The following is a 15717-nucleotide window of genomic DNA, read 5'->3' on the forward strand; positions in this document are numbered from 1 at the left end:
TGGATTTAATAGCAACTGCTAAAGTTATTGAATTTGCCAGGGTAACACTAAGCTGCTGAAACAAAATATAGTTGAATTTAAGATAGTAAACATTTATTTCTCTCTCATAAAACACTCTTAAGAGAAGCAGCTCAGGTTGGCAAGATAAAGTTCCACTTTATACAGTTATTCAGGGATATGGCTACCTTCCATTTTGCTGTTCAGGCCACCCCGAGGATATTATCATTGTCTGCACTCAAAATCACAGAGGAGGCCAGTCTGATGTGTGAAGACCTGGACCCAGACATAGCACGCATTGCTTCTGCTCAGACAGCCTGGGTGAGAAAGTCTGGCCGGGCAGCCCTGGCCTCTCTACTACCTTGAGGGTGAGGAGGGTGGATTTGGGTGGACAATCTGAAAGCTTTGCCACCATGATTATGATGCACAACTAAGCCTGAGAACACAGATCTGATCCAAACTCCACACTTTTTATATAAAGAAATTGAATCCCCTTGATGTTAAATGACTTGAGGGCCCTCACGAGGCAGTAAAACACTGGGATTTTTCTATGATGTTGTAAAGGCTCTCCTTCAATACCATCTGGGCACTTGAGACCAGGGACTTTCTTTCATCCCAGAATTGAATAAGGGAATTTTAGTCCCCTCAATGTTGGGAAAATAAAGGGAACATTTGGAGACAAGAGGGGCACGTCTTTTATGTTAAATAACCTTTCCCAGCATCACTTTCACAAGTCATCGCTCCATTCTCAATTTACTTTCTTCTACCTGTCTCTCTCTTCCATAGCCCGTCTTATTCTTGGGACTGTCTCTTTTATCACCTCACTTAATTCCCTCTAGTTTTGCCCTTCAGTTACAGGGAGATGACACATGTCTACCTCTCAGTTATTTTCTCACGAGTGCAAGGGACACCGGGCTATTTCTAGTCAGGCGAGATTGTGTGATTGAGTGGGCTGAGGTGATATAATGAGAAACAGGGAAAAGAAGGGCACTGAGATAAGCCCACCCTACGAGTGAATGGGACACAGTGAGGTCTGTGGACTGTGAAGAAAGTGGCCTCAAAATACCAGAGTCCAGATGGGTATTGGAGACAGGCTGGGTAAGACGAGAAGACAGCACTAAAAATTAAAAACCAAATCTGTTGCCATCGAGTAGATTCCGACTCATAGCAACCCTATAGGACTAAAGGCCTTGAAAGCCAGTTTGAGAAATTTAGATGTGAAGTTACAAGAAAAAAAAAAAAGAGCCATCTATGGTTTGGCAGCAGAAAATTGTCATTATGAAAACTTGGTGTTTTAAAATCTGAAATCCCTTGTTCATTATCTTTATGAGGGCCCTTAGGTTGCACATTATGTCAAAGGGGTGGCAGGCTTAGAGAATACGAAGTGCTAGCACTCAGGAGCCCTGGTTTCCATGATACCTCCACATTCAGCATCTTTCAAACTTAACAGTATGATTATGAGTCAAGTAGATACTAGGAGATGAGGGCACCAAAGAATTGGAAACTAGAGCTCTCAACTCCTTCAGAGAAGTAGGAAGGCTTGGTCTCAATTAAGCCTATTTTAAAGGATGCTCCTGGCCTAGAAATTGGTATATTTTCTGGTTCTTTGCTCTTCTTTCTTGGTGAGGAAAAAGTCTGTACTAAATTCTGAACTAGACTGGGTTTGCTTTTTCTTACGTAATCCAAAAAAATTCTCCCAGAGCTCATATGAATCTTGTCTCAGGCATTGACATGCCCATTAGCCAGAGTTGCAACTCCTATTGTAAGAAAGAAGTTACTTGAATTAGAACCAAGTTGGAACTCAAATTTGAGATAAGTTGGAACCAAGAGGAGACCTCTTGAATTGCTCTACTATGGATGCAGCCCACTCCATTCCGCTTTCAATGAGTGAATTGTCACATCAGCCTTACTACATGGAACCAATCCTGGACTGGAACCCAGTGAACACACCACCCCTTCTGGGCCATGGCTTCTCCTCCTGCAGAGAACAGACTATTCGTTCCCAGGCGTTTCCCTGTATTATTCTTTCCTCTGGTTTTCATGTACAAATTGAGTACTATTTGGCCAACACCTTAGGGATTGTTGGTTAAGCAGCTGCCACACTAAGAAGAGAAGGAAACCTCAGCTAAAAGGTTTAAAAAAAAAATGCTGCATATTTGTTGCTTGAGTTTTGCAGTATCAGTATAATAAGAGTTCCACACCGAATATGAAAAAAATCAGGAAATACTGACATATAAAGAATGATATACAACAAGAAAAAATGTTACAATGATGTAATATTTATTTACATAAAAAGAATTTTTTTTAAAGTCACTTTTAGAATGAAGGAAGTATGCAAGATGAGGAAACAGGAGCATAAAGGAGCAAATGAACAAACAAGATAACTGCCTATATCCTGTGTAGTGTTGAACCATGCTGTTGCTGTTGTTAGGTGCCATCGAGTCAGTTCGAACTCATAGGTGACCCTACGTACAACAGGAAGAAACACTGCCCAGTCCTGTGCCATCTTCACAATTGCTGTTGTGCTTGAGCCTGTTACTGCAGCTTACGATGTTAATACATCTCATTGAGAATCTTCCTCTTTTTCGCTTACCCTCCACTCTACTAAGGATGATGTCCTTTTCCAGGGACTGGTCCCTCTTAATAACATGTCCAAAGTATGTGAGACAAAGTCTTGCCATCCTCGCTTCTAATGAGCTCTGGCTGTACCTCTTCCAAGACAGATTTGTTTGTTCTTTTGCAGTCCATGGTATATACAATATTCTTCACCAGTACCATAGTTTGAAGGCATCAATTCTTCTTCACTCTTCCTTATTTGTTGTCCAGCTTTCACATGCATATGAGGTGACTGAAAACACTGTGGCTTGGGGGTCAGGCACACCTCAGTCTTTAAAGTGATATCTTTGCTTTTTAACACTTTAAAGAGATCTTTTGCAGCAGATTTACCCAACAAAATGCATCGTTTAATTCCTAGAAAGACTTATAAATAAACAACTAGTAGTCAAAAAAATTTTACTGTAATGTCAGGAAACAACCAAATTGAGGACTAATACTACCTAACGCTTGGGCTTGATTGATTTCCTGTTTTCATCTTTCTACCTCTTCTGTTTCTCTGTGGCTTGTCATTCCTTTCCCACAGCCCCCAGGGTATCGAGGCTGTGCTTCAAAAACAAGGGCATTAAGATTTTAATTTTTTCCTTTATGGCAACCTGTGAGATAGAGATGAGGGTGGAGGAATGGAGATTGCATAGGACTGGCGTTACTGATAGTGACTAAGAGTAACAGCTAAACCAAAGAATTTTTTTCCTCTGGCATCTTCTGGAGGACAGATAGGCCCATGGTGGTATGGTAGGTACTGACGTCTGTGTGCAGGCATCAATGAACATTGTTTTTTAGAGAAACACTGTGATAATAATGCCTTCCACATTCATCAACTATTTCTATGAATAGTTTCAGTGGCAGTTCAACTAACTTTCAGTTATCTGCGTTGCCTTTTTGTCTTCTTCCCTTAATTCTGCCTAGTTGGGTATACTCAGCTTCTGGCTTTATGGCTAAGCTGGGATGGTTTGGTTCAGAAAAAGTGTGTATATGTGTGTGTGTCAATGAGAAAGAGAAAGTGAATGAAAATCTAAACTTCAGGAGCAGCTACCAATTTGAATAGAATTATCCACGGTTTTGGATTTTTTACTCCAATTAGAATAGATAATCAAGAGTCTACTACGGTGCTAGAGGGTAAAAAAGAGGGTAGATGGGAATAATAGAAAGAAAGAAAAATGAATATTCCTTTGTTTAGAAAGACCCTAGTCTCACAGCCCTGTGGGATTTACAATTTAGAGACACTAACTAACCAGCTCATTAGAGAATGGCCTGTCAGCACTATCAACATTTTCTTTAATGAGGTAACACTGTGGTATTGGCATCTGGAGAGTTGTTTTCCTGTAGTGAGCTGGCACATAGTGGTCTCCAGTTCTGGGCTTTCATAGCACTTTGGTTCCACCATATTGCCTTGAACCATATCAAAATTCGGTTCATAGTCGCAACTGGGGACCTTGTGGATTCCATTGATCATTTCTGTGGAGCCATGGGTGAAGTTATTTCTCAATTTGCATGACCCATTAGCTTCTGACACAATTCTCCAGACCACCATAGCATTACAATACTGTTTGCCATTACCCAGACTGTTTTCCTTGGGAAAGTTATAATGTAACCTTCTGAATGTCAATAATGAGGAAGACATGACATCCTTGGACATGCTGAGGCTGGTATTCTTATCTAACAGGGTCGAGTTCATGAATACCTCAATGGTCTGTTTTTCTTGGCAAGCTTTTGCTATGTCATATTCTATATCTTCCTCTGAAAACTCTTCTTTAATTGTCTCCATTGTGCTTCCTGAGGTTCCTGCAAGAACCAGGCCCAGGTCCAGCAATAACAGAGAAAAAGTCTCCATCTCAGATACAGTGTAATCTCTTCTGCAGTGAAGATAAAAGGGGAAAGATAAAAACAAGGAGCAAATTAAGGAAATAATTCTATGTCAATTTTTCCAAGATTGACCCCTACATGTAAGTTCATGTGCATGAATGGAAGTATCGTATAGGAAAAAGTCAATCAGTTGTGGAGTCCGAAGACCCAGGTTCAAATCCCTGCTCTTCCACTTACAAATAATTTATTCTACCTTGTTTAACCTTGTTTCCGCATCTGGGGGAAAAAAAAAAAAAGCAAATGTGGTGAGAAATGTGTGAGATAATATGTTTAAAATGCCAAGTAGTTATTTCTCTTCCCTTTTTCCTTATCTACAATCTCATTGGTGGAGTCTATAATCTCACCATGGTGGAGCAAAATAATCTCGCCCAACACATTCTTCGTTATTACTACATCTCCCACAGTCTCACACTGTACTTGCACACGATAGCCACTTGGAAAAACACAATGTCATTTCCCCATCCCTCATTTCTTTCCCCACCCATTCTCAGCCATGGGATTTCTTTCTTTACCAGTTCCTTTGGCAAGTGGATCCTGTAGAGAATAATTCCAGTTTGTCGGAGGGCTAGAAGTGAAACTGTATTTGTTTCCTGGGAGTTGCTGTTATTGGGTCTAACCGAGGGAAGGAGGGGCAAGAAAAGAGTGGATAGAATTATGTGAGATAGAAGGAGGAGACGATGTGAAACCAAGAACTCTCAGAGAACTGAACAAAGTGTCCATTTGACAAGTCAGAATCCCAATGACCTGAGGAGCTTGACTGCTTCCTCTTTGGTGACTCTTCCCCGTCTCCTTTAACGAACAATGATTTTTCTTTTTCATTTTTCTGAAGTGCTGCAGCACAGATTATGTCAAACTTCAAATTACATGATCTCTTTCACTTCTCTAGTAAGTTGACACATGTTTGTCCCCTCCCGCCACCCCCCTCAATAAAGGCTGAAAACTTCTTTGGCATGGAACATAGTTTCTGCACCTTTTTATTCCATACAGCATCAAACACTGAAGTGTACACACACTAGTTTCTCACCAATGTTTGTTAACAACATGACACAGCTTGACCACTGCAGAAAATATTTTACTTGAAGTCAATGCTGGAAAATTCATTATGGGAATTCCAGAAAGAATGGTTATTTAGAGGCATAATTCTTTCTCTTGCTCTAGAAAGATCCCATTTCTCTCTCTCTCTCTTTTTTTTTACTCCCTCCGGAAGGATCCTTCCGTTATACACATATTTGCTGCATTATCGTCCTTACTTACCTCCTAATCATCACTCCTCGCCCCTCTGATTCCTTCAATATGCTACTTTTCTAAAAACACCACTTGCAATAACACTATTTCAGAAACCTTGAAATATTCCTCGTTGCCTACAGGAGGAAGTCTAATTTCCTGAGCCCATAGCTAAGGCCCTACTTGATCTGATCCTAACCTGCCTTTCAATGTTTATGTTTCATTACTTGGCTACACAAACTTGCTGTAGTCAAACCTGTGTAGCTCATTCCTCTCTGAATGTATCCTGTGCTCTCACTTTTGCTTCTTTTCTGCCTCTCGAAATTTTTCAAAATCCTATTCTTTCTTTTACACACTTTCTTAATCACTTAAGTCTACCAAACCCATTTAGGTTCCTCTAAACTTCTTATCATTCACTTCTTATTCCACTCATTTGACAGTAACACACATGTGCTTTTTTAAAAACTACTATATTTGATTTTAAAATGGCTTATATATGACATTTTGGAGTCCCTGGGTGGTGCAAACAGTTAAACACTCATCTGTTAACCAGAAGTTTGGTCGTTCGAGTGTCTACCTACAAGTGCCTGGGAAGAAAGACATGGCACTCTGAACAAACAAAACCCGTTGCTGTCGAGTCAATTCTGACACACGGCGACCCTATAGGACAGAGTAGAACTGCCCCAGAGTTTCCAAGGAGCTCCTGGTGGATTCGAACTGCCAGCCTTTTGGTTAGCAGCTGTAGCCCTTAAGCGTTAGGCCACCAGGGTTAACCCTGGCACTCTACTTCCAAAAAAAAATTAGCCATTGAAAACACTAAGGAGCAGAGTTCTACACATGGGGTCACCATGAGACAGAATCAACTTGATGACAACTGGTCTATGTGTACATTAGAGAGAAGACCCAGCACCAACAGTATATAAAAAAACAAAACCAAACCCACTGCTGTCGAGTCGATTCCGACTCATAGCAACCCTATAGGACAGAGTAGAACTGCCCCACAGAGTTTCCAAAGAGCGCCTGGCAGATTCGAACTGCTGACCTATTGGTTAGCAGCCGTAGCACTTAACCACTGTGCCACCAGGGGTTCCTTATATGCCTTAATAATTGGGTCTGGGTGCCTGGAAGTACAAATGGTTTGTGCTCAACTACTAACCTACAGGTTGGCAGTTCGAACCCACCAAGCAGTGCTGCAGAAGAAAGGGCTGGTGACCTGCTTCTGTAAAGATTACAGACAAGAAAGCCCTACGGAGCAGTTCTACTCTGTAATACGTGGGGTTGCCATGAGTCAAAACCGACTTGATGGCAATGGGTTTCGTTAGGTTAATAACTGGGTTGATAGATTATTGATGGATTATTAAGAATTAAGTAGATGTATTCATGTAAGTGCCTTGACAGATTCCTTGAGCACAGTCTTGATGCATGTTAAAGGAGGGAGAAAAAAGGGATTTGTAGGGAATTTATATTGTTTTCCAAACTTCTACATCCTCTACTATCTACATCAGTAGTGAGGTGATAATAGCTTTCCTGTCATTTCCAGAAAGACAATGAAGAGAAAAGTAAAGAAATGCCAGGCAATACAGAGGCTCCTAGCCTTCTGGAAGGCTGCATTTCAAGTAGGCAGAATTCACAGCTGCATGGGTTTGATTTCAAGCTACTAGATAACCATACCAAAAAAAAAAAAAAATCAGATCGATCTCTTCAAAGTACAGATGTTTGTTGTTGTTGCTGTTTTTTGCTGTCAAGTTGGTTCTGACTCATAGCAACCCTATGTACAATAGAAGGAAACACTGCCCAGTCCTGGGCCTTCCTCACAATCATTGCTGTGCTTGAGCCCGTTGTAACCACTGTGTCAATCCATCTCATTGAGGGTCTTCCTCTTTTCCGCTGACCCTTTACCAAGCATGATGTCCTTCTCCAGGGACTGAGCCCTCCTGATAACATGTCCAAAGTATGTGAGAAGTAGTCAAATGTCTAAAATGTCACAATTCATTTGAATTGGGCTTTTACCCCTATTGAATAAAAATTCTCTGGGGACAGATGCCACTGCACAGTTTCAGTTACTTAAACTTTAATGGGAATGTTTCTATCTGCAAGATTTTGTTTTTAATTAAAAGGGAGAGGTTGGGGAGAAAAGGAGAAAGTACTGGGAAGGAAAGAAAGAACAATGAAACCTAGGGAGATGGATAGGGAAAGGTATCAGAGTTCAGAAAGTAAAAGCAGGGACTTTTCCTGGGAAATGTGGCTACCAAGGCCCAGCAAGTCACAAGCTAGGGACCACTTGTTTCTGCTCAGCTTCTAAGCAGATGCTGAGAAGTCTGCTCCCTTAGCGGAACCCAAACTCCCATAAAGACAACAGTGACAATGGGATTCACACAGAGAAACGGATAGGGAAACTCAGCACAAAAGGGCCACCCCAAATGGAAGCAGCAGCCATGAGATGGGAAAGCCTGGACTACTGACAAGGTTACAAGTGCCCTTTACTCCTGATCGTCACCGCTCCCTATACATCTTATCAGTTAGAACTCAATGCTTACAAAACACAGAGCTAACAACAAGCACAGGTGTATCTCTTTTTTTGATCTGGCCTCGGATTCAGTCCAAATCAACAATGGAACAGTTGAAGTCTCTCAACTGAGAAGATCAGGACAGAGAGGGCTCTCTGAAGCTTGTGAATCTCCCATGCCCACACAGCTCACTGAAACAGTCTCATACAGGAGTGAAACGGTGTAGTTTAGAGCTAGTGACCCCATAACCTGGCCCTTATTTTCCAACTATGCCTTATTTCTTATTGCTCCCCAATACTAACCCTTCCCTCCAGCAAGCTCAGTCACTGCCCTACCTAAGAAATAGAATTGTGGAGTAAATAGACCAGGAATGAACCTCAAAGAGTATCTAGCTCAAGCCCCTCATTTTCCAGATGAGGAAACCAATGCTCAGAGAGGAACAGGACTTGATCAAATTACAAGATTGAAGAGCCTTTCTTTCTCTTCCTTTCGCCTTCTGACTGTAAGGATAATATACCCATAGCTGAGCTTAGGAAACTAAGCAAAGAGTTTAGATGTAAAATTAAAAGGGGAACAGAGTTATTACTGTGGGCCAAAGTCCTCTCTATTCCTTCTGGGAAATGCAAAGAGGAGATACCCTGAGCTCTGAGAATCTCAACACCTCCCTCCACCAGTGGGAAATCTTTGTTTATTTCTCTCCACAGTCTTTAAGGGAAATAGTTTCTGACCAGCCAGGTTTCTTCTGATCTCCCTTTTCTTTCAAGGCACAGTAGGAGCTCCTGAATAGGAACAGATACAGCTTGAGTTATATACACCATCTTTAGAAAAGACACTAAATCCAATCCATTAGTCCCATTGCTGTCAAGTCGATTCCAACTCATAGCAACTCTGTAGGACAGAGTAGAACTGCCCATAGGGTTTCCAAGGATCGCCTGGTGGATTTGAACTGCCGACCTTTTGGTTGGCAGCTGTAGCTCTTAACCACTATGCCACCAGGGTTTCCAAGACACTATGAGGTGACTTCAATTGTGAATGAGGTAAATGAGGCAATCACTTGAAGGACAAAACTTAAGGGGGCACCGAAGAACTCAGTAATAAAGATAAATAATATTCTAAAGCCATTTTTAAAAATTAATGCAAAAGAAAACATCCCTAATAAACAAATATTAAAATATTAAATAACAGGATCTGACCCTACACTAGCACGACTCACATCCTTCGCCTCACTCTAATCCCAGCCCTTTCAGTTCAGGTCTCTATTTAAATGTTAAATATTTTGTTCATTGGGGAGTTTTGCATTAATTTTGATTTTTAAAAATATTGAGTTAAAACATGATTTATCTAGCTTACTTGTTTTTTGGTGCCCCCTTAAATTTTGTACCTGAAGTAAGTACCTCGCTCACTTTACCTGAATCCCATCCCTGCCTATGATTCACTCTTGGCTCTCACCAAATGATCCAAAGACAAAAACCAACAAAGACAAGTCACAAGAAATTAAAACACATGCAGAGTTCGTGGTTTAATTCAGTAAAGTTTTTTTTTTTTTTATTTTTATTGAAGCAGAATAAAAAGATTCCAGCTCAACAATGCTGGAAGGATAAATGACGAGTGGGTACCCATTTCACTCAAGGCATTACCCATGTCCATAGTTCAGGTCCGCCTCAAGAAGAACCAGCACCAGGACCAATGAGAGAGAAGAGATGATCTCAGACTCAGGTGCTGGCCTCAAGTTATTCAACAAATCCCTGGAAATTAACTGCCCCCATTTCATCACAAGTGACAAGAATGAACCCCTCCTTAGGAAAAATGTGGTACCTGCAGGCAGGGTATCTGGAACCTTCTATGAGCTCGCAGGCCGTCATTTTGAACTTTATCTTGCTCTGGAAGCAGAAAAGTTTGGAATGGTTACTGCAAGCCTTCTTCTTGACAGAAGTGCAGATAGCATTGATTTTTTGAGGCCTCTCGTGGATGAAGACATGCTCCTTTTTGCAGGTGTTGTCAGGTTCCTTGATGACTCTTTGTAAGATCATGTAGTTGCAGTATCTCACAGGAACATCACTCTGAGGGTAATCCACATGCAACTGCTCCAAGGTTGGCATCCCTGATTCTACGTTCATCTCATTTTCCCAGAAGAGAAGCAGCAGGAAAATAATCACCATTAGTATTATCAGGGGTATCAGTCCCTTCGCATCTCTTGCTGTAACTCCTATACAGTGAGGGGAGGCAGAAGTAATAGAGGGTAGTCGTTAGATGCCTCCTGTCCCATCTCTGACTTTGTGTCCCCCTCCCATGCTTGAGATATTCTCTTCTCTTTTCTCTGCTAATACAAATTGTGCTGGCCCTGCAAGATCCAACTAGAGGTATAGCTCCTCCAGAAAACTGTTCCTGACAATTTAAACTCTCAGAGTTTGGTATTTAACTGTTTGCTAATTATTGCCATTGTGTTTGTTTTGCCTCCCCAAGCTGCTTGGTTGTAGGTACCACATCTATTTCACCTAAATCCTTCAAAGTGCTTAACAAGAGCTGAACATACAGAAAGTCCTCAAAAATACCTGTGCCCAGGGACAGATTACCTAATAAGCAAGGTATGCACTGGCTTGCTTGTGCTTACTTACTAATCTGTAGTGCACAATTTCACTTGTTTTTCACCATGTGAAATTGTGCACTCAGATTAGTAAATAAGCACAAGCAAGCCAAGGCGTACCTTGCTTACTGGTTAATCTGCCTCTGTGCTGTGCCTGATCACTTTATTCCTATTACTGAATGACTTTTTCTCCCATAATTTTCTCTACCCTAATTCCACTCAATTTCTCACGCTTTTAGTACTGTCTGTGAATCTGTTCTTTCCAATTCTTTCCTAATCTCTCCTTGTGTTAATCCTTTTTGGCTCTCTGCTAGCTACTCTTCTTACCTGTCCTTTTTGCTGTAGCTCTCACAGGTAACATATCCTTGTTATCATGGATCTGAGAAAGTACTTTGTGTCTCTCTGTTCCCGAACAATAACTGGTACAGAGCCAGTGGAGTGTGGGGAAGGCCAAAGTGGAAAGAGCAGAAAGGGAGGGACCGGTAAAGAGGTGTGCTTTGGTGCCATCTGGGAGGAATGGAAGTTACCTTTCAGAGGGAGAATTGGGTAAGGCAAGTCATGAATGTGTCTGCATTAAATAAACAAGAACTTTTTAAAACATTCATTGAAATCCTACTGTGTGCCAGCCACAATGTTGTCTGTTCTCTAAGTTTTCCATCAGTTCTTACTACAAGCCTGTGAAGTAGCAGTTATCTCTTCCTCACCGTGAAGAAACAAGAGCCCCACCCTCTCAAGGCTTAACACTTAAACGCCAGCTTCAGCAAGTTTCATTCCCGTGTCATGCCTACCAAAAAAAAAAAAAAAAACCCAAACCCGTTGCCATCAAGTTGATTCTGACTCATAGCAACCCTGCAGGGCAGTGTAGAACTGCCCCATAGGATTTCCAAGGAGCACGTGGTGGATTCGAACCACCAACCTTTTGATTAGCAGCCGTAGCTCCTAATCACTACACTACCAGGGTTTCCATGTGGTGCCTAGGACACTGCAAAAACAACTCTCTGGTGTTAACATTAATCTTGATAAAGCCCCGGGCTCCTGCAGTGTTTGGTTCCCACATGCTGCCTCCTCAATTAATTGAACATTGGAATCACCTGGGGGGTCTTTTAAAACTACTGGCTTCTACCTTTAGACATTGTACCTGGCTTCTACCATGAGAAATTCTGCTTCATTTGGTATTGGGTGTGACCTGGGCTTTGTATACAAGCTCACCTGGTGGTTCCAACATGCAGTAAAATTTGGGAACTACTCACCTACGATAGAGAAAACCCTGGTGGCATAGTGGTTAAGTGCTACGGTTGCGAATCCGCGAAGTGCTCATTGGAAACTCTATGGGGGCTAGTTCTACTAGGTTCTCTGTGAGTCGGAATTGACTTGACGGCGCTGGGTTTGGTTTTTTTTTTTTTTTTTTTTTTTCCTTCACTGACGGTATACTTGGGAAACCTGCATGGAAAATTGATAAGGTATTGAAGCAATAGGATTCGTTGCTATCATCTCTGGGTCAGTTGATATACGAATGGAAAAACAGACTTAATTTTACTATTTCTTGCCCCGAAACAATTTCTCTTTTGAACAGTCAGCTATAGTCTCCTCTACACACTTGTATTTTCTAATGGGTGAGAAGAAACTCATTTGGTGGAGAGGGTTCAAGAGGACATCTCAGTTGTAAGATGGTTTAGAAAGAACAGAGAATCCTGGAAAGGCTTCAAAGAATTTGTCCCTTTCTATACACCAACAACAACAGCATAATTCCAGACCATGTAAAAGAGCAACTATTGTTGTTGGGTGCCATCGAGTCAATTCTGACTCATAGCGACCCCATGTGACGGAGTAGAACTGTCCCATAGGGTTTTCTTGGCTGTAATCTTTATGGAAGCAAATCATTCTCCCATGGAGCCAATGGGTGAGCCGGTACCGTCAGCATTTTGGTTAGCAGCCAAACGCTTAATCATTCGCGCTACCAGGGCCCCTTAAACCGGCAAATAGGAAGTTACTATTTACTTTGCAAAAGCTTTCATTCTGCGTGTTCTTTCAGGATTCAAGCGGTCCTGTTTTTGATATGAGTCGCATAATGTAACAAAGATATAAGTACACAATTAATTTTTGATGAATTTTCCATTTAACAAATTTTGATTTGCACACCATCTTTTTTTTATAATAATTTTTATTGAGCTTTAAGTGAACGTTTAGAAATCAAGTCAGTCTGTCACATATAAGCTTATATACACCTTACTCCTTACTCCCACTTGCTCTCCCCCTAATGAGTCAGCCCTCCCAGTCTCTCCTTTCGTGACAATTTTGCCAGTTTCTAACCCTCTCTACCCTCCGATCTCCCCTCCAGACAGGAGATGCCAACACAGTCTCAAGTGTCCACCTGATACAAGTAGCTCACTCTTCATCAGCATCTCTCTCCTACCCATTGTCCAGTCTCTTCCATGTCTGATGAGTTGTCTTCGGGAATGGTTCCTGTCCTGTGCCAACAGAAGGTTTGGGGACCATGAGCGCCGGGATTCCTCTAGTCTCAGCCAGACCATTAAGTCTGGTCTTTTTATGAGAATTTGGGGTCTGCATCCCACTGATCTCCTGCTCCCTCAGGGGTTCTCTGTTGTGCTCCCTGTCAGGGCAGTCATCGGTTGTGGCTGGGCACCATCTAGTTCTTCTGGTCTCAGGATGATGTAAGTCTCTGGTTCATGTGGCCCTTTCAGTCTCTTGGGCTCATAGTTATCGTGTGACTTTGGTGTTCTTCATTCCCCTTTGATCCAGGTGGGTTGAGACCAATTGATGCATCTTAGATGGCCACTTGTTGCATTTAGGACCCCAGACGCCACATTTCAAAGTGGGATGCAGAATGTTTTCATAATAGAATTATTTTGCTAATTGACTTAGAAGTCCCCTTAAGCCATAGTCTCCAAACCCCCGCCCTTGCTCCACTGACCTTTGAAAAAAAAAAACTTTTTTTTTTTTTTGAAGCATTCATTTTATCCCAGAAACTTCTTTGCTTTTGGTCCAGTCCAGTTATGCTGACCTTCCGTGTATTAAGTATTGTCCTTTCCTTCACCTAAAGTAGTTCTTATCTATTAACTAATCAGTAAATAACCCTCTCCCACCCTCCCTCCCTCCCCTCCTCATAACCACAAAAGTATGTGTTCTTCTCAGTTTATACTATTTCTCAAGATCTTATAATAGTGGTCTTATACAATATTTGTCCTTTTGCCTCTGACTAATTTCACTCAGCATAATGCCTTCCAGGTTCCTCCATGTCATGAAATGTTTCACAGATTCGTCACTGTTCTTTATCGATGCGTAGTATTCCATTGTGTGAATGTACCACAATTTATTTAACCATTCATCTGTTGATGGACACCTTGGTTGCTTCCAGCTTTTTGCTATTGTAAACAGAGCTGCAATAAACATGGGTGTGCATATATCTGTTCGTGTGAAGGCTCTTATTTCTCTAGGGTATATTCTGAGGAGTGGGATTTCTGGGTTGTATGGTAGTTCTATTTCTAACTTTTTAAGAAAACGCCAGATAGATTTCCAAAGTGGTTGTACCATTTGACATTCCCACCAGCAGTGTATAAGAGTTCCAGTCTCTCCGCAGCCTCTCCAACATTGATTATTTTGTGTTTTTTGGATTAATGCCAGCCTTGTTGGAGTGAGATGGAAGCTCATTGTAGTTTTAATTTGCATTTCTCTAATGGCTAAATGATTGAGAGCATTTTCTCATGTATCTATTAGGTGCCTGAATATCTTCTTTAGTGAAGTGCGTGTTCATATCCTTTGCCCACTTCTTGATTGGGTTGTTTGTCTTTCTGTGGTTGAGTTTTAACAAAATCCCATAGATTTTAGAGATCAGGCGCTGGTCGGAGATGTCATAGCTGAAATTTCTTTCCTAATCTGTAGGTGGTCTTTTTACTCTTTTGGTGAAGTCTTTAGATGAGCATAGGTGTTTGATTTTTAGGAGCTCCCAGTTATCTGGTTTCTCTTCGTCATTTTTGGTAATGTTTTGTATTCTGTTTATGCCTTGTATTAGGGCTCCTAGGGTTGTCCCTATTTTTTCTTCCATGATCTTTATCGTTTTAGTCTTTATGTTTAGGTCTTTGATCCACTTGGAGTTAGTTTTTGTGCATGGTGTGAGGTATGGGTCCTGTTTCATTTTTTTGCAAATGGATATCCACTTATGCCAGCACCATTTGTTGAAAAGAATATCTTTTCTCCAATTAACTGACACTGGGCCTTTGTCAAATATCAGCTGCTCATATATGGATGGATTTATACCTGGGTTCTCAATTCTGTTCCATTGGTCTATGTGCCTGTTTTTGTACCAGTACCAGGCTCTTTTGACTACTGTGGCTGTATAATATGTTCTAAAATCAGGTAGAGTGAGGCCTCCCACTTTCTTCTTCTTTTTCAGTAATGCTTTGCTTATCCGAGGCTTCTTTCCCTTCCGTATGAAGTTGGTGATTTGTTTCTCTATCACCTTAAAAAATGACATTGGAATTTGGATCGGAAGTGCATTGTATGTATAGATGGCTTTTGGTAGAATAGACATTTTTACTATGTTAAGTCTTCCTATCCATGAGCAAGGTATGTTTTTCCACTTAAGTAGGTCCTTTTTAGTTTCTTGTAGTAGTACTTCGTAGTTTTCTTTGTATAGGTCTTTTACATCTTTGGTAAGATTTATTCCTAAGTATTTTATCTTCCTGGGGGCTACTGTGAATGGTATTGATTTGGTTATTTCCTCTTTGATGTTCTTTTTGTTGATGTAGAGGAATCCAAGCAATTTTTGTATGTTTATCTTATAACCTGAGACTCTGCCAAACTCTTCTATTAGTTTCAGTAGTTTTCTGGAGGATTCCTTAGGGTTTTCTGTGTATAAGATCATGTCATCTGCAAATAGAGATAATTTTACTTCCTCCTTGCCAATCC

At 41.2% G+C, this 15717-nt stretch overlaps 2 protein-coding genes across 2 annotated transcripts; both read right to left on the reverse strand.

The window, feature by feature from the left end:
• Window positions 1-3819: 3819 nt before the first annotated feature.
• Window positions 3820-10045, reverse strand: RNASE11 (ribonuclease A family member 11 (inactive)). Its single transcript, XM_049899160.1, has 2 exons — window positions 10023-10045; window positions 3820-4466 (listed from the first exon to the last, which is right to left on the reverse strand). Exon 2 carries the CDS (start codon window positions 4442-4444, stop codon window positions 3821-3823), a length of 624 nt encoding a protein of 207 aa, XP_049755117.1. The 5' UTR covers window positions 4445-4466; window positions 10023-10045; the 3' UTR covers window position 3820.
• Window positions 9938-10369, reverse strand: RNASE12 (ribonuclease A family member 12 (inactive)). The gene has a single exon (XM_049899172.1). It carries the CDS (start codon window positions 10364-10366, stop codon window positions 9938-9940), a length of 429 nt encoding a protein of 142 aa, XP_049755129.1. The 5' UTR covers window positions 10367-10369.
• Between the last annotated feature and the right edge of the window lie 5348 nt (window positions 10370-15717).

Source organism: Elephas maximus, chromosome 10 (genome assembly GCF_024166365.1).
Source record: "Elephas maximus indicus isolate mEleMax1 chromosome 10, mEleMax1 primary haplotype, whole genome shotgun sequence".
Lineage (NCBI taxonomy): Eukaryota > Metazoa > Chordata > Mammalia > Proboscidea > Elephantidae > Elephas > Elephas maximus.